At 41.8% G+C, this 19,606-nt stretch overlaps 1 protein-coding gene across 1 annotated transcript in view; it reads left to right on the top strand.

Moving 5' to 3' along the window:
- LOC117401193 (collagen alpha-1(XXIV) chain-like) overlaps positions 1–19,606 on the top strand; it is a 142,791-nt gene that overhangs the window by 11,267 nt on the left and 111,918 nt on the right. The window contains exons 3-5 of the mRNA XM_034001689.3: positions 1,084–2,471; positions 14,655–14,708; positions 16,842–16,895. Of these exons, the coding sequence (XP_033857580.2) occupies positions 1,084–2,471; positions 14,655–14,708; positions 16,842–16,895 (1,496 nt within the window). The remainder of the gene's footprint in view (positions 1–1,083; positions 2,472–14,654; positions 14,709–16,841; positions 16,896–19,606) is intronic.

The raw sequence follows: 19,606 nt of genomic DNA, 5'->3' as shown, positions 1-19,606 counted from the left end.
CAACTAGAACTCCTTTCTTGTGATAGTGTGAGGTTCAGGAATCTAGTAGAAAAAACTAAATTCTGTTCTGAACTGCTTGTCATGGACCTTTGTTTGACTTTAGTACAGTAGTTAAAATGGAAAGAGTCTCCACATGGGAAAAGTCTTGCCGTTGCTCACTATGTTGTATACTGAGCTTTACCCGTGCAAAGGGAGAAACGTCTTGCTTAGCTCTGCTATTGGTTCAAATCTGGGATCAGTTATTATAAGTATCCAGATGAGTGGAACGAGTTGACTCATTTACAACACAATATGAGGATAATTACAAGGAATATGCCAAACAGGTTGTCTGGGCAGTTCTGTCCTGATAAAAACCTATTTGACCTTTCCAGATGAAAGTCCACATAAATTGAAATATACTGCTTCTTTGAGTTAAAGTGTGTGTTTTAGTTTTGCAGTGCTTCCAATATATCATATCTGTGTTTCCATTAAGTGACAAGGGGTAGCTTGCTTTCTTGTTGCTCAAGGAGATTCTGATATTGAAAGGGACTTCGCCCATTATTAAGCAAATGTTCATATTGGTACATTAGTTCTCTCTCTGTAGAGAATGAAAAACAAACTTTTAATGTTTCAAACCACTTAAGTCATACAGGTGATCATAAACAGTAAGAGCTTATTAACTCTAGGTTTTAAACATAACCTGTTTTAAAATCTTAGTGGATTTTTCATTCAATTCAACAAAATATGAGATAAGTTAGGGAAGTATTCATTATTTATTAAAGGTTTAGGGAAAAATGTTATGGGGTAGCAGGCAGGCTTTTAAAAACCTAAAAACTTTCCTTAGAATCATTGCGGTTTATTACAAGCCTCTACATTCTATCAGGATTCGCTTTTGCTCAATTGATGGCTGGCATTGTGAAACCCATTAGGTAAAATAAGCATTGTCTGTAGATTTAAATGCTTCAAGCTAAGCAAAACCCATGTCATGTGAGATGTATCTGCAAGGACTTTTTTGACTGTAAAAAAGTTACAGTCAAAAGGCTAGGCCTCCTTAACTGTAGAATAAAGACTAACTGTTTGATGTGTCTTCTTTATATTGCACAGGAGTAGATATTCTTCATCAACTTGGCCTTACAGACAGCAGAGAAAGACATTCCACAAGCAGGACTGCTCACCCATCCTCTTCGCCTTCATTTCCTCGAGGCGTTCTGCTTTCCAGAGCAGGGGTTATACTTATGAGAGATGCACGTATTGAGGCTCCAACTTCAAACATTTTCTCGCCAGACTTTGGAAATGAATTTACAATTATCGTGAGCCTGCGCTCTCAAAAAGCGAACAACGCTTTCCTTTTCAGCGTTAAAAACAAGAAAAACAGATTGCAGTTCGGCATCCAGCTTTTGCCAAAGAAGATAGTAGTTTACATCGCAGAGAAGAAGTCTGTATATTTTAGTTACAACGTGCACAATCTACAGTGGCACTCCTTTGCCATTGGCGTCAGCGAGAGGTCTGTTTCCTTTTATTCTGAGTGCGGTGGAAAACATGTCAGCAAGGAGACGCTCACGAACCCACAGAAACTGGGTTCTGATGGATCCCTCACCTTAGGAAGAATGAACTTGAAAGCCGTTCAGTTTGAAGGTGTACTATGTCAGCTGGACATTTACCCCTCTGCGCAGGCTTCTGCAAACTATTGCAATTATGTGAAAAAACAATGCCGTCTTGCTGACACATACCGATCAGCGCCGCCGTTGGTTAATGAGGCATCAAGTGGCTATTTAGGTTTAACCCCAAAATCCATGGATTCCCAATATAGTGATGGATCTCCTGTAAATACTACAGAGCAGCACACTGTCACTAAACCTTCCTCTAACCCTGTTACAAATAACATTGCAACAGTTACTTCACTAAACCAGCACTCCAGTTTAAAATCCACACTGAGACAAGATGCCAAGAATCATACTGATCAAGGGATTACTGAAAGGGTTCCCTTACTGCATTCAAATACCGTTGAAACAGGTTCTTCTCCAGTTCTGGATTCCGTCACCCAGCAGACTGAGGTGGGGGTTAAACTGAGGAAAGGGACGTCCGCAAGGAGGGGTGCCGGACCCCAGGAGAGTCAGTCAGAGAAAGCCTCCAAAGATGCAAACCGAACGAAAATGCAGCTGAAACAGGACAAGTCACCCCCCTTAATATCTCCAGTGAAGCAGAGCAAGATAAAAGAGAGCTTACAGGATGAAAGCAGTCTAAGGCAATCAATGGACAACGTAATGGAAGTTCAATTGAAAATCAACAGAACTTTATACAGGTCACCCGAGCAAATGTCTGCCAACAATCAGGTGGATCCGTGGGAGGAAGCTACGTATACCGATGCCAGTTTCAACACAGAAACAGCCTATGATGTTGATATGGAAAATTACGACTACAGCTACGGAGATCTGGACTACTCTGTTGATTATGATGGTCTGCCAGGGCCAAAAGGCGATCCTGGACCTCCAGTAAGTGTTAATATTATTAATGTATTCAATAACTTTGCTTTTGATATTTATGCAATTCAGCATGCCAAAGCCGTGACGGGAGTACATCACAGGCATTCGGTACACATTTATAGGTGTTACAGGACAAAGTGCCTCTTTAGTATGAGGGTTTGGCAAAAGCACAATACAAATAAAACTACAAGGTTTGCCGATAGGTTATGGATGTAACCCCGGTTCCCTGAATGAGAAGATGACCGCCAATTATACTTTTGGGAAAGTATACCAGAGCTGTTGTAAGGGGGAATGAGCGGACACCATCGGAGGGACATCTCGCTACCGCCATCTAGTGTTGGTGGTGTGAGCGTGCAACCTCAAGGACCCTGGTGCCTATTAAAGGCATAGAGAGATCTATGACATTAAGTTGGTAGAACCTGGTAAATGTATGCAGGGTAGTCCAGCTAGCCGCAGTACATATATATATTGGTTAACGAGGCACCTCCAAAGAGTGCCCATGACGTAGCCACACCTCTGGTTGAGTGCGTGGCCACCCTCCCAGGTAGGGGTAGGCCGGCATTAGTATACGCAGTCGAAACCGTGTCCACAATCCAATGGGACAGTCGCTGCTTAGAGAGGGTTTGACCTCGGGTCCGTCGGCCATGGCAAACAAAGAGCTGGTCAGACTGACACAGCGCTCTCGTTCTATTCACATAACATCTCAATGCCCGAACTGGGCAGAGGGATTTTAATCTCCTATCCGACTCCTCCGTGAAGGGAGGGGGGTGGAAAGCCTCTAGTTCCACTGACTGATTCAAGTGAAATGCTGTAATCACCTTAGGAAGGAAAGCAGGGTTCGTGCGCAATGATACCCTGTTTCCATCGTCCCAAACGCGCATACAGGAACTGTGCACGGACAGTGCCTGTAGCTCACTGACCCGCTTAGTGGAGGTGATAGCTAACAGAAAGGCTGTCTTCATAGAGAGATATTTCAGCTCTATGGTATCTATGGGCTCAAACGGGGCCTTAGTGAGAGCCTCCAGTACCACGTCTAGACTCCATTCGGGGAGGACGCCCTTTATAGGAGGATGTAACCGCCGAGCATACGAGGGGATACTGAGTCGATAGGAACATGGCAAGCAGATATGGCTTCTAGGTACACTTTCAATGTAGAGGGGGATTTACCCGTCTCTAGTAGATCTTGCAGAAACTGTAATATAACTGCTATAGGGCAATTATGGGATCATGGCCTCTGGCCATGCACCAGTTTTGAAAATATTTCCATTTATGGAAGAAGCCCTAGCGTTCTGCAGTGTACTCACTACTGCGTCTGAGAGCCCTAGGGTGGACAGATGGTCCAGTTCAGGGGCCAGACCCACAGTTGGAGTCTGCCCGGTTCTGAGTGCCAGAGGGTGCCTTTCGCCTGACTGAGGAGATCCATGCACAGCGGGATCTACCAGGGCTGGCCCTGCAGCAGCTGACAGGTTCGAAAACCAGGTTCTCCTGGGCCATGTGGCGGTTCCGTGGGAACTGTTTCCCTGGGCGCTGGTGCGCTTGGGCCCCACGTCCGGCTTTCCCCCGTCTTTGTTGCTGGCTTCTTGCTGTGGAGGCCTGGTGGCAGTGCCTCAGGTCGACCCTTGGTCCTGTAGGGTTCGGGATAGTCTGGGTTACCGTGGTAACTGGCGGACGCCATCATCTCCCCCTTCCCCGTGCTGAAGCATGGGAGGGGAGCCTCGCAGCTACCTGCCGGGATGCCTCTCACTCTCTTTGAGAGCGTTGCAAGATCTCCTCTACCGCTGGCCCAAAAGTGTGGCCAGGGGAGATAGGCGCATCTAGTAATGCGGAATTGTCCGCATCCGGGACCCTCGCTTGAGACAGCCAGAGCTGTCTGCACGCCACCACCAAGCTCACCAGGCTTCTGCGCAGGGCTTGCCCTTAGAAGCCTGAGATTTGTAACAACATGGCTGAGTCCACGCGTAGCTCTGAATCTAGTGGCTTGGGGAGGGTTATGGAGCGCAGCATTCAATCCAGGTAGGCCGTTAAGAGGCCTCCTGTGTTCACCAGACGCATTACCTGTGCTTCAGCCGCATAAGCTTTCTTAAGGTGGGCTTCCATGATCTTGCATTGGCCGTTAGGGCATACAGGATCCTTGGACAGGCCTCCCACTACCGCCTCTGCTTTCTCCATGGAGGCAAGTGCGGCTGCGCTCTTGGACACGCTGGGTGCTGAGGCCAGGTGTTGCCAAGAGGATTTGACCTCCTCCAGGAAGTCTGGGAACGCTGGAAAAGACTGGGGGCGGTAAAAGTCTGTGCTGGTCTGAAGACAGACCTGCGCTGCTCGGAACTTGCCTTCTAGAGTACCTGGAGGAAGTTGGTGGCCCCCTCCATCAGTGCCAGAACTGAGTTCGAGGGCACTGGAATCTCAGGCTCAGAGGCAAGCTCAGATCTGGGGACCATTACTGGGTAAGGTCAGGGTCCTGAGTCTCCATCCGCAAGAAGGACTCCTCATCCCAGGAAGCCGCTAGGGAGAGCGCATCCTTTTCCTCCTCGCTCATCACCATGTCCTGCTGATCCACTGCTACAGCAACCACTGGCAAAGCTGAGGTGCAGGGGAGACCTGCTGCCTGCTTAAGTGTTCGAGTATCTGGGCCATTTGACCCTTTAGCTCGGCAATATCCCTCGCCTGGTCTGCTTTTCTGGATCTTTTCCTGCCCCTTGAGGGAGATCTAGAGCAATTGTGGGGGCGCTGTGGACCCTTCGCACAAAAAATACTTTGCATAGGGCTCAGAGGGTGGGGAGGAGAGGCTCTCTCAGACGCTCTCTTTGGACCCAGCGCAAAAAGAGCAGGATGACCTGTCTGCCAAGGCAGCAGAGGCGTGCTCAATGCCCAGGCACCTCACACACAGGGTGTGTTTATCCTGTGGGGGCAATTTCCACCTGACGTGCACGGGTGAAAATTCGACATTTCAGTCGTGTATCACAGAGGCACCAAAAAACCCTGAGGGGATCGAGTGTGCTGGGTGAAGCGCCGCAGGTGTTGAAGCTGCACAGGTCTCGAAAAACCTTGAGGTGTAAAATGCTGAGGCGTGTAGCTCTCGAGGCACCGAGGATGCCGAAGCACCAAGGTACCGAGGCTCTGGAACAGTGTGGCACCGAAAGCGCCACTGCACAGGGCTTGAAAGGCCTTGAGGCGTTGAAACGCCGAGGCGTGTAGCTCTCGAGGCACGGAGGATGCCGAAGCACTGAGGCACGGAGGCTATGGAGCTGAGGAATGAAGCCACCGATGTCGGTAAGCACTTGAACACCGAGGGTGGTGAGGCACCGAGGCGTCGAGGCTTTAGTGCACCGAGGGCACTGAGGCTCTGAGGCACCGAGGACCCGAGGATACCGTGGGCATCGAGGCCTAGACACAGGAGCGCCAAAACACCGAGCACCAAGTACCGAGGGCAAAACACCAAGCTACTGGGCTGCGTGTCTGTGTCTGGGCTGCTTGCAGTCACACAACCAGGAGCAGCGCGTAGCTTGCAATGATGTGGAGCGTAGCCTGCAGACATTTGCAGTGCAGTCACACAATCAGTGCAGCGCGAAGCTTGCAGTGGAGTGGAGCACCCAAGATGGCGTCCGGACCGCGTGGAGCCCTCAACTGGTGTGTAGAGTGTAGCTTGCAGCGAGGTAGTACAGTCACGAACCTGAAGAAGAGAGAACAGACAAAAAAAGAAAGAAAACACACCTGTTCTTTTTTTTTTTTTTTACACAAATGAACACACCGCTTTATGGGTGAGTGGTAATGCTCGCGGTCTGCTCAACAATAAGGCCAAGGCCTAATGGAGGAAGCGTGTTGTTGTCGTTTATTTATTTTATTTTTAAACTGCAAGGCAGTAGTACAGATACACTCAGCAGCAAGCAGGAGTGTTTTTTTTTTTTTTACTGTTAAGTAGTAAAAAACAATAGTAATCGACAACCTGTAGGGGTGCTAGGCCACGCACACCGAGTGGGCGTACCGAGGTCGCCCAGAGCCCTCGAGTCAACAGCAGCTGCAGAGCGAGGCTGGACTCGCTGGAGGGTCGTGTTCTCCCTTCTCTTTTTTTTTTACAGCTGCAAAAAGCAGAGGAAAATTAAGAAAGGAACGTGCAGAGCGATGTAGGCTGTTGAAGAAAGTTTTTTTTTTTTTTAATGAAACGCAGTTGCATAGCATTAGCTCTTAGCCTTCAGTTGCCGAGTTTCTGATTCCAGAGAAGTGGCAAGCCTACTTCACTCAATTAATTGCAAGGGAACTCAAAAAAACTCGAAGAAGGAGCTGTAAAAGAGTCAATCACAACTGGAAAAGGTTAACCAACCTTACCTGCCTGTCTGTGAAAGGCAAAAGAGACTGACGTCTCCGCGCAGTGACTGTTTATTACCTTGGTGAGGCGGGACCGAGGATATCACTCCGCGGAGGGACCTTTTGGCAGCTTTGATATAAAATGCTCAGCGAATACCTGATAAGCAGGCATAACTCCAAAAGTATCATTGGCGGTCATCTTCAAATTAAAAGCGACCCATTTAACACCTGTCCAGATGTTTGATATGTATTCATGTAGCAACAAGTGGTTGAAATAATGCATGTTTTATTCACTTTGAAAAATTGCCATTTGCTCCTGCTGTTGTATGTATAAAAACGTTTGGGTTAGCTCATTTCTAATGGGATTAGCATGCAGTACATGATGAGATTTCCGCACAGGCGGGTATAATAATAATAATAATAATAATAATAATAATAATAATAATAATAATAATAATAATATCTTTATTTTTATATAGTGTATGGATGAAGGTGCAAGGACACTTACATAAACAACCCTCTGGCACTTCATTAATTCTTCACTTCCTTTCTAATCCAAATTTTGAATTTCTGTGGCTGATCTAAATTTCCACGGTATGACCTCTCTGAACAGAAAAAAATACAATAAAGTGCTTTTGTTTTGTGTTCATGCAAGTCAAATCTTACCTTAAACATTTTGGCTGTCTCGCTTGTTTCAGCTATGTTTTGTGCAGTGGTGGAGCAGTAGCAGGTGCAGCTGCGCTCGGGCCCACGCACTCAGAGGGCCCCGGAGGGGTTCGAAAGTTTTTTTTATTTATTTTTTTATAACAATGGTACTATTCTTTGCGTTTATATTTGCAGATGTTACACATTTGTATCACTGTAGCTGCCGGTGTGCGGTGCCAGTAATTCAGATTGTATCCTCCCTCATTTCAGCAGGTATCGCTATTGTCTTAGTTATCCTAACTTTTTTCCCCCGAAGGCTGGTACGAGGGATGTCTTCATGGAAGGCTTTGGGGTACTATTCAGCACAAACATCTGCAGTTATATTCTGTGTGCACGATTCATCCTGTAGTTTAGACTGAAGCTGTCGGGTGCTGCTGCGGGCACCAAAATAAACTACAGCAAATCAACAGGCCTGCATTTCTGATTTAAAAATAATAATAAAAATAATAAAACGGTTTCCTATGTGAGACAATTTCTGCAAATGTCTGTGATGGCAGAATTGGGGAATCCTGGTAAGACTGGTGATTAAACCTGTTCGTTTATGATAAAAAAAAAATAGTGTAGTGTTGGATGTTAAGATGTACGCAAAAGAAAATTAAAGTAGGCGAGTAGAAAACGTTCTTATTACGTACTGTTTCATATATGCTAACATTCTGTCAATTAAATATAATTCAATATTGAACACTTGATTTGGTATGTTTGATGTTTATAAATAATGGTTAAATTAACATTTGGGGAAGGGGGGGACCACAATAAGGTCCTGCACCGGGGCCCATCTTCCTCTTCCTCCGCCACTGGCTTTGTGTCAGGTAATCGGATGACATGTAAGGAGAGAATTCTAAAAAAAAAGTCTAAAATTACATTTCAGTAATACAGTGTCTATCTGTTTAGCAATGGGAGTGATGGAGTTACGTGTTTTTTTTTCATTCGCTCTATTCCCAAATTACCATAATTATAATAAATAGTGGGATGAAAGTGCTTCACAAACAAATGAGCTAGTTAAGAGTAAAGCTAAAATGAGATGCTGATGTTGGTGCCCCCCCCCCCCCCTCCTGATTGCAATCAGGGCTCTCCTCCGCTCTGCTCAAGGGGACATCTGACATTCGGGTGTATCTACAGTGTGTGTGTCTGGGTCTCCTTGGCTTTCAGTACCACACAAGATACATAAGATGCTTTTGCTTATTCACTCAGAGAGCTCTGATCACTCAGCAAGTGCCCTTAAACCAATGAAAAACACTTCAGAGATCCTAGCTATCTACTCATAGATCCAGCTATGAAACCGCTACCTAAAACTGTAACCGTGGTATGTCACATTGTGTTATAGAAATCTTTCAATGCAATAGTTCAGTGCTAAGAGGCAATGGTAGTACAATGGTATGAGATAATACATCAATTCACTTTAGTTTACTGGGTTATTCACTTGGTTTATAGTTACGTTACAGTTTATTTCAGTTTTTTATGCGCGTCTTACTGAATTGTGAGCATTGTTTTTAATTTTTCAAGTGTAAAGGGTACTGTGTTTATAAATATAAGTAAAATATTTGTCTTTAGCATCAGTCTTCTTTCTAAATGACTTTAGTGTAAATAACTGCCGATGTCGAAGATTTTTACTCATCAATCAAGTGAATGAGTTGCAAGTAAGAAATAAATAAGAAAAGTACATACAAATTCTGTGAAAGAACACACTGAAGAGCACTAAGGGCATTGCATGAGCATTGTATCCTTTAAAGGAATTTGCAAAACACTTCCTTGTTCACAGTAATATAAGTCACATACCTCAAATTGTAATAATACATTATGAGACCAAAGCAGGACAGAGGAAACCCTTTGCTATAAATCATAACTACTGTGGATGGGGTGTCTGACATTGGAAACTTACAAGTAAATGGACCTGGTCCAGTTGACTCCTGAGGCCAGATGATCCCTTAAAGCTATGTTGGAAATCTTCAGAAATCCTCCTCCTACGTACAGTGCCGAGAAAAAGTTTGTGAACCCCTTAGGATTTTCACATATTTCAAACCTAAAATGTTATTTGATCTTAATCTAAGTCCTAATAATAGATAAAGATAACCTGATTAAACAAATGACACAAAAACATGATACTTTTTCAACATTTATTTATCCACAAATGATTCAATATTTAATATCCATGTGTGAAAAGGTATGTGAACCTTTAGATTCAGTAACTGGTGGCACCCCCTTGAACAGCAATGACTTCAACTAAGTGTTTCCTGTAACTGTTGGTCAGTCTCTCACATCGGTTTTGAGGAATTTTGGCCCATTCCTCCTTACAGAACTGCTTCAGCTCGGTGACATGAGGGCTTCCTTGTATGGACAGCTCGCTTCAGGTCCTGCCACAACATTTTAGGTCCAGACTTTGACTAGACCATTCTAAAACGCAGAATTTCTTCTTCTAATAGCCATTCTTTTGTAGATCTGCTTGTATGTTTAGGATCATTGTCTTGCTGCATGACCCACTTTCGGTTCAGCTTCAGCTCACGGACGGATGGCCTGACATTCTCCTCTAGAATCTTCTGATACAATGCAGAATTCATGGGTGTGTCAATGATGGCAAGCCATCCAGGTCCTGAGGCAGCAAACCATCACACTCCCACCACCATGCTTGACGGTTGGGATGAGGTTCTTGTGTTCGAACGCAATGTTTGGTTTTCGCCAAACATAACGTTTCTCATTGAGGCCAAAAAGTTCTACCTTTGACTCGTCTGTCCAGAGAACATTGTTCCAGAAGTCTTGTGGTTCATCTATGTGCTCTTTGGCGAACTTCAGACGGGCAGCAATGTTCTTTTTAGAGAGCAGTGGTTTCCTCCTGGCTATCCTTCCATGAACACCATTCTTGTTCAGTCTTTTTCTGATAGTTGAGTCATGAACACTCACATTAGCCAAGGCGAGAGTGGCCTGCAGATCCTTGGATGTTACTCTGGGGTTCTTTGTGACTTCCTTGATGATTTTCCGGTTTGTTCTTGGAGAGATTTTGGTAGGACGATCGCTCCTGGGTAGAGTGACTATAGTCTTGGACTTTCTCCATTTGTAGACTATCTGTCTGACAGTGGATTGGTGGAGGCCCAAATCCTTAGAAATGGTTTTGTAACCCTTTCTAGACTGATAAGCATCAATGTTTTTCTGAGGTCCTCAGAGATTTATTTTGATCGTGGCATGATGTGTTTCCACACACCTGTATGGTGAAGGCCAAACTCACAAAGTTTCTGATCTTTATATAGGGTGGGGCCTCCCAAACTCACCCCTGAATATCTACCTAATTATTTAAACACCTGATTCTAATTATCCCCTTAATTGAGCTGATAAAACCAGGGGTTCTCTTACTTTTTACATACCCTGAATCTTAATTACTCATTGTTTGTCTAATTCATACATCATTTTGTTTCAAAAGACATGGAATTGGTTAATATAAACTCTATTGGATATTTAAGAAAAGACTGGTTTTGATTCAAGAAGGCTATCATGGTAAAACTATGGAATTTTCATAATTATCATTGGGGTTCACAAACTTTTTCTCAGCACTGTAGCAATACAGCAGCTTTACTGCTTGTGTTATTTCTCTGTTGTATGGTGCTGTTAAATTAAGCTTCCTGGCTTCCAAAACATTTTAGAAACCCTTAATTAAAGCAAAAAAAATGTTGTGCTGGCCCTCTAGAAATTTGATTGAATGATGCCTTAGAACAGCTAAATAATGTGGTGTGACATTTATTGACAAATCCTTCAACGTTTATTGATCTGAATTGATACAGTATACACACATCTATTAACTTTCCAAAAAATGTATTTTTTTTCCCAGATTAAAGTATGAAAAATTTGACCCTTAGTCATAAAATGATTATCCAATGATTCATCTTGAAATGAGGAGGCGGCATTGTTGGCTGTCCTACTGTTTGTAGCCAGTTGTTTTTCTGAGCACTGCTCTGTTTACTTTTTATCACATCAACATGATTCCCCATGCCGACCAATCTGCCAATAACTACAGCAGCAGTCTAAAGAGTCTTAATGTGCATTCCTGGGGGATTATACTCGGTTAATTAATTTTCCCCCTAACGCATTGTGGGTGGCTGGTGGGACAGGCAGCTATATCCTCCACCTCCGCAGTCATAAAATTGTGGAAAAACAAACACGTTTTTATGCCATTACAAGGCTTTGGTTCTGTGCACTCTCTCAGTAGCGTGGTAAGATTAGGGGCTTGGGTTCTGAGGTTATGCAGCCTGCTGTCTTTGCCCGACCACTGCCTGTTCAGAATCAAGGGAGGTAAGTTTTAAAGCCCATCTGCTCAGTCTCTCATTGAACTGCATTGTAAGGATGTGTTGGCCATAGCTTGTACATCTTATAGATATAGTTAATATACTGATCTCCTGAATGTGTTTTTCTAGGCAAATTTCAATTCCCATAAACACATCACAGCGTAAAATTACAAGGTAGAGATTCTTCTAGAATGTTTTTATTTAGGTTTCAGCAAACAAAGCACACCCATATCTCAATAAAGATCCATTCAGAATGAAGATGAATAGATAAAAGGAAGCATAGAAGAGAGTGACACATTAGTAATCCCTGTAGGTACAGCAGTGAGGTTAAGGTTTTCATTTATTCATCAAAGACTTGCTAAAGCTGTTTAATGTCCCTCTGTCAGACATTAGAAAATGTTCCAGGTTCAATGCATATGCATTGTGAATGTACTGCACAGCAGATGGGTCATTCCAGAGTATTTGACAATTTAAAATAAAAGTGAGGCTGTACTCCTACAAGACTCCTTACATTTTTTGGTGCACTTTAATTAAATTGTATAGCATGAACTATTGCAAAAAGGTGAGGGGGAAAACATACTGTGAAATGACCCAGATACGTTTAAAAAAAAAATTATAATTCAACTTAATATCATAAGGGCTGCATTTAAACAGTAGTCTATGAAGCCAGTCAATGCAAGGTGAATATTTCCAGGCGGCCAGCATTTGCTGCTGATGCTACAATGGTGTCACATTGGTGTCAAGCAGGGCTGCAATATAGTTATGATTTCTGAAAGGGTTGGAGTCTGTGCCCCGAACATTTTGGACATTCTGCTACCCTAGTGTCAAGAAAATACATCAAACAATATTTCTACTAAAAGCTGGAGACAGTACTAATCTTACCAGCCAATTCTACATATGATTTTAGTGTTGGATGGAACAGGTGATGCCACATTTGTAGCTGGAAGTCCTAGTTACCATGCAACAAAAAAATAATTTGTCAAACTCCTGTACCTTTCACTCTCCCCAGCAATAAAAAAGACATGACCGGGTAGGGTGGAGGAATTGCCTCACATTCATTTGGCCCTCTCGCTGGTCCACTTTTGCTTAATAATAGTACTACAGATTTTCTATTCAATAGTAACTGGTGCATTCACATTCTCAAGTTGGTCTGCTCTGGCAGATGGATAGCAACAGGAGCTGTGGGGAGTGCACTAGAATGCCATGGCAAATGAAAGTGTTATTATTATTATTATTATTATTATTATTATTATTATTATTATAGCTTGAAAACTATTATTAGTCAGTATCCTGCTAGTACTGTATATTGGCTGCAAACATAAGATGATCCTGAAGATAATGACGTGTAATGAGACAAATGACTATTCGCTGGCCCAAATAGACAGTGTTGTCAAGTTCTTTAATGTGGTCCAATTATCATTTGATTATTATGTGATCGTGTTTCACAGTGTATTTAGATAGATGGAGAATAATTTGAAGAGTTGTTGCTTTTGTACATTTGTGCTTATTAGTTTAAACACCTACTGAATAGTCAGCTACAGTACAAGAAAACATTTGCCACAGGATTTGTTCTTCAGTTACCTTATGGGAAATTTAACCTTAAGTAGGCACGCAAACGAGTCTACAAATGCACAACAAAGTGTTGTTGGTAGACAAATAATTGATACCAAATTGTGGTTGTGGAACGTGTCCAGGTGCCCAGTACTTCTGATCTAAGCCCCCAGCTTGATGAAACAAAACATTCATAAATAAATGGAGGGGTGAATTTACCCCTAATTACACTTAATGAAGCTTCCAGAGTTATTCCATATTGTAATAAAGGAAACTATGTACCCCACACTTAAAGGGTCCCGCAGTCCTTTTCAAAACTGAAGTACAGTTCATTGGTGTCTGTTTACTAGGTCTTCAGTTAGCCTTTTGAACACTCGCTACTAGAGCTGTTCATTTCAGAATGTTCTGTGTGTATTCCGTGACATCATCATGTGCAGACCGTGGTACTCCTTCATCCCAATCACCTCTTCCAGGAGCACTTTTCTTCAAACACAATCACTGCGGGTTTAAAGGAAACTTTAATAGTCTATGAAGTCACAAGCTAATGTAGAAACTTGCTTCCCAGTGCAGCTGTTAAGGATTCTATAAGGCCATTGTCTTTCCATGATTGATAAGTGGAAATTATAATTGTTGAATGCAAGCTGTCGCAGTCTGAGCGTACCTATCAATGACATCACTCCAGATCGGCTGGGCTGGGGGCAGTCTGTCGGAGTTCCACACCGCAGTGGCTCCAAGTCACAATTTCATCCTGAGCCCTTTTAGAAATGTGTAATACAGTTTGCTGCTTTTACAATCTGTATATATTTGAAAGTGTGTATTCTTTTTTTTTTTAGTAATTGCCCAGGCTTTAGTGTGGGGTTTATTTTGGTATGGTCTGTCGTCTAATTGTTTGGGTTTAATAATGCTGAAAGAAACAACAGTTTTGATGGCAATTGTATTCTTCAATGTTCTGAATTTAAAACCATTATTTACCTAAACCGAGTTTCTTTTAGTAGTACTAGGGATGTTTCTGTACTTGAAGTGTTTCATTTTCACAAAGGAAGTGCTGGAATAGCACATGAGTTTTCAAATTCCCATGTACTGTACCAGGGCTTAATTATCTGCTGAAAAATTTGTCAAAACAGCTCATAGCACTGACATGATACACATGGTTCCGTTCAGAGTCTTGTTGTTCTTTAGCTTTCCAGGACATGTCCCTGTTTGTACAAGTTGTGTGTGTGTGTCTGTGTGTGTGTTTTCCTTCGGTTTATAGTGTGCAGTGAGAAAGCTTTTCCTGCTTGAAAGTATTTGTACTGCATATTCATTTAAAAACATGCAACTTGATTTTCCACTCAGTGATAATGACTTCTTGTTTTTTTTCTTAAAGGGTCCCACAGGCCCACCAGGCCTCCCTGGTCCCCCAGGGGGAAGAGGTCCGAGGGTGAGTAGAGGATCACTTTTATAAGCCTTCTTACCTGCAGCTGTATAACACTCTGTCCCAGAAAGTGTTGAGTCATCCTTGAACTACTGCTGACTAGTCATTGTCCCCTCAGCTACAATCCTTTCTCAAAGTGCTATATTATTACCCCTGGAGTAAAGCTAGTGTCTGTTTAAACATATCTCGAAAGAATGACAATGTTCCTTGGCGCTTCCCCTGCTTTTTTTTAGCATTAGTACATTATCTCATCTGACACCTGCAAGACCTCAGGTCAGGTTAATTTACTTTATGAACAAAAAAAGGCTGTCATCTGATTTTCTTTCTTTTTTTTTTTTTTTAGCACCTAATTGCTTACTTTGAATGTTCAACCATAAGAGGCATTGGTATAATGTAGCTTTCTAAATAGAATTTACCAGCTCTAATATACAAACCTTCAATTCAAGAAGACTTTTATCTGCAAAAAATAACCCAAACAGCCACAATTTAACAAAAAAACTATAGTAACTGAAATTATAATATTATTGATCAAATTTAGTCTAAAATGACTATGAGCAAGGTATGTTTATGTTCTTTGTTTTAACTGATTGTTAATAACAAAGTAAATAGGCTGATTTAGGAACTTCTTTAGCCGAATGTAAATGTTTCTGAAAATTTCTATGGGAAATATTCCCATTAGCACATCAGTGAAGATGACTTTACTATATTTATTCATGTGTTAATTGAATCAAACTTGATATTTATTTACTTGTATTTATTATTATTGCATGTAAGGGGCTGTGTTTTTTGATATAGTTTCTGAGCCCTAGATGAGGTGAGATGAGATGAGGTTAAAATCTCTAGAACGCTTGTGCAAGCAAGGCTGTTTGCGTGGGGACTGTGTGGTCCTGCTGCATATCATCAGTGACTGCGTGGTTAGTCAGTGCACTGCAGTCTTTTCTATATTCTAACACACTTTGTGTGTGACCAACCCTTTTCCATGTTCCATGTCATTATACTGCAGCATTATTGTCCTGGTGGTTTCTTCTGTTGTAAAGACTGTAACCCCTAACATCCTGTGTAAACATACAGCTTCCTGTACTAAATTATACTCTGTTTAATTGCTAACTGGATGTAGACTTAAATGTATACATTGTGAGACCTGTCATTTTCCAAAACAGATTAAATAATCCCTCACTCATTTTCCAGTGGCCTTTTTTCACTTACCCCCCCCCCCCCCTTAAATTTATTGTACATTGTACATGCCGGCACACCCCTCAGGCTAGTAGCAGAACATACTGTGTTGTTTTTGGGCTTTTTATCAAGATCCTGTAAATAAAATCTCATTCCCCACAGGAAGCAATTGGGGAAGTTTCACCACTTAACTGTAGTTTGTGGTGTTGGTTATATCAAGTAATAACTTTGGAGCAATTAAACCAACCATTCTACAGAAAAACATTTCAAAGAGTAGTTTCCAGTGTATTCAGTCAGTATATATATATATTTCCCTAAACTTTTTAAGAATGTCCTTTGAATGGCCAGTTTTGGAAGGACATTTTAAAGAGCCATTTAATAATTGTACAAGTTTTTTTAGTCTTATATAAAACAATTAAAAAACAACAAAAAAAAAACAAGAACTATTGATAAGGAATAAGGAGCATGGAGAAAACATTTAGAAACATGGAATTAGGCCTAAAAGTGATGCTGAAAGGGGTTTGAATTCATATGGCTGCCTTGCTTTAGCACATGGAATTTAGTCACTTAAGAACTAACCATAATTGTTTTTAATTGTATTAAGTATTGCATGATCAATAATAACGTAGGGTATGTCATGACATCCATATCCCAGCCAATAGTAATGGGGGGGGGGGGGGGGGGGGGGCTAATCTGGTGGTTTTAAGAAAGACCCCCCCACCTCCCCCAAGAAGAGGTTTAAGGTAATGTTAATGCTCTCACTAATTCTTAAAAAGCATCGTCAAATACCTTTAGCATATACCAGTCATATGTAAATCCCCACACAGCTGGTGCCGATGAATCAGACTTGACAGGCTACAGAGTGCATGTGTGGGATCCTGACAATTACCACATTCATATCATAAACTGCCCACAGGACTGGTTTTAGCAAGCTTCAAACCCCCTCCCTGTGTTTGTGTTTTCCAGGGGCCGCCAGGGCCGCATGGGAATCCCGGGTTACCTGGCCCGCCAGGTGCAAAGGTGAGCTAGCTGTCAGCTAAACGGTTTCTCTTGTGACACTTAGAAGATTCTGTGTCAGCACTCTACAGCTCCACACTCACTTCCTATTCATGCAATCACTTAGTGGTTATCTATCCCACATTGAAGTGAAGCACACTACACCTCCACACTCACTTCCTATTCATGCAATCACTTAGTGGTTATCTATCCCACAGGGAAGTGAAAAAGAGCAGCTCAAACACACAAATCCCTCACTCACAGGAGAGTATGAGCATTTTATTATTTTTTGTCACCAGTTTAATGTTAAATGCAAAACTCCAAATGTTGTTTTTGTTATTATTATTATTATTATTATTATTATTATTATTATTATTATTATTATTATTACTACATTGGTACTAATAGATATAATTGGGCAACCTTTACATCCCTATTATAACACATCCCTGAAAAACCATGCACAAAGAAAACAAAAAGCACTTAACATTGACATTTTTACAAGGTTAACTGCTGCTACAAACCTCACAATGGTTGAAAGGCTAGTTGCTTTTATGTGCAAACAGCCCTAACAGAAACAAACTCTTCTCGTCAGTGTCATGTTCCATCATGACAATGTAACTTGAGAAGGTTGGGAAATGACTTCCGGTTTGACGCAGGGTTTTGGATCTGTTGAGAAGATGTTGAGAGAACCCAGCCTCCCCACCCCTTCCTGCACCCTGTATGTGATTGTATACTAACAGTTTGTGAGGGCAGGAATCCGACCCAAGCAAACAGATGTTTAGAAGTGCCCTTGAGTGTACATTTCTCTAATAGTAGGGTGTCTGTCGTATGTAAGTGGCGGTTAACCAGAGGTGTGGCAGATTTAGCACTGTGGGACGATTTACAGTGTATATTGTGTGTGGGCATGACATGCTGCATTACTGTGGTCTTGTCTGCATCACAGAAGAGGCTGCCTTGCAGAACGTGCTTCTGAGCTGTGAGACACTGCGACGTGGAGACAGGCTCTGGGATTCTGACAATAGGTTTAACTTTTCACAGGATATCCCTACATAATAGTATGCAATGAATATGGTGTTTAAATTTTTTTTTAAACGTATCAATATGCGTCACTATAAGATTTATCCGGAAATTTACTTTACTGTGACATTCCCATTTAGGTTAAATATCAAACCATTCCTAATAGTGATAGAGGCCTGGCTTTTGGATCAAGGAGCAAGTTTGTACCAGTCAGTATTAATTCTTACTTGATGGAAACAACTTAGTTAAAATAATAACTGTAATACTACAGATTTAAATTTGAAACAAATCTGCTTTATTAATAAAAAAAAAAAAACCAAAAACGAACATAGGTTGTCTTTTGATATTCTTTGTGAACTGAGGATACTTTTACTGCATACCTTAGTGCCTCCAGGCAGTCTTTTTTGGAACTCCATCTGTTTTACAACATATTTCTGTGAAAGCACTGATCAAACACTCACTTTTTTACATGGGTTGTACCTCACCTCTTAAGAACAGGACTGTAATTATTAGTGAAACCAGGTAGGTTGGGTTGGAGGTGCAGTTAAAAGTGTACTAACCAAGGAACTAGCTCTCATTAGTAAACAACACTCTAACTAGTCCCTTGCTGTAGTCCCTGGTTTCCTCTCCTGTTTCACTTGCTGTAAAACAGATAATAGGGACCCACTTTAGGAAATACTGGTTTCACCAGTCAAAATAAATACAGTCTGGGAATAAAGAGACGTGTGAGAGTGACTTTTTTTTTAAAAGCCTTTGGTTATTACACTTTTAAAGATAGACCAGAGTTCTGTGTTTTAGACAGAGGCGTGTCTTCAGAACAGGTGTGTCTACTCCCACCAGCACCTCTCAGGTGTTCCAGCCTGACTGACTGTGGATAATTGACAGTTATCTGACATCATCAAACAACGTGTCAGGCCTAGTTATCCGAAAATCTTCACCAGTAGGGAAATTTTTTTTTATCACGTACCGTTCCAGAGGGATAGGATTTGCTTTTTTTTCTTCTTGAAAGGACTATGGTCTTGATCCTGTTCTTAAACTGAACTGTAGAATTCAAATATGCTTGCTTAAATGTATGTGTGTTTTAAATGTGGGACTTTTTCTAATGCAGCAGTGTGCTCAGGAGGTGTTTTTATATGACTGGAGGGTTGACTGAATAGTGCCATAAAGCAGAGCAATAACACAGATCATAAAACAGGGTTTTGATTTAATCGACCCTAAGTAAAGACAATTGGGCCATTTTATATGATGTAAAATAAAAACATTAAAATATTAAATAATATGCTTAAGCACCATGATAGTTTTATTAATAATTACTGAATTGAGGTGTTTATACTGTGTTTAACAAAGTACATTTTACATAGTCATGCTCCTTTATTTATTTTACAGTTCCCTACTGTGCTTGAAAAGCATTGTTAAATGTATCTCTGCACATGTTTATTACAACTTACCACGTAATGAACGTATCCATTCAACAGAACCACTTCTCAATGTGACCAAGTGTGTGGGGCAGGGGCTTGTCTTCACAAATCTGTAGAGGTTATAACTCAAGGTGTTCCAAATTCCTTACTGGCATTAAATCACAAAGCATAACGGAACACTAATCCTTTGCTTTAGTGGCGATTTGGATTCACAGAAAACTGATGCAAAGCACGTTTTCTTGAGCAGTGTGTGTCTAGGAGTCAAGGAGCAGAGCTCATTCCCCTTTCACTTCTCTA

The sequence above is a fragment of the Acipenser ruthenus genome, chromosome 10 (genome assembly GCF_902713425.1).
Source record: "Acipenser ruthenus chromosome 10, fAciRut3.2 maternal haplotype, whole genome shotgun sequence".
Taxonomy (NCBI): domain Eukaryota; kingdom Metazoa; phylum Chordata; class Actinopteri; order Acipenseriformes; family Acipenseridae; genus Acipenser; species Acipenser ruthenus.
Note: the sequence above shows the minus strand (reverse complement) of the source record. Positions and strands in the feature narration are given on the sequence as shown.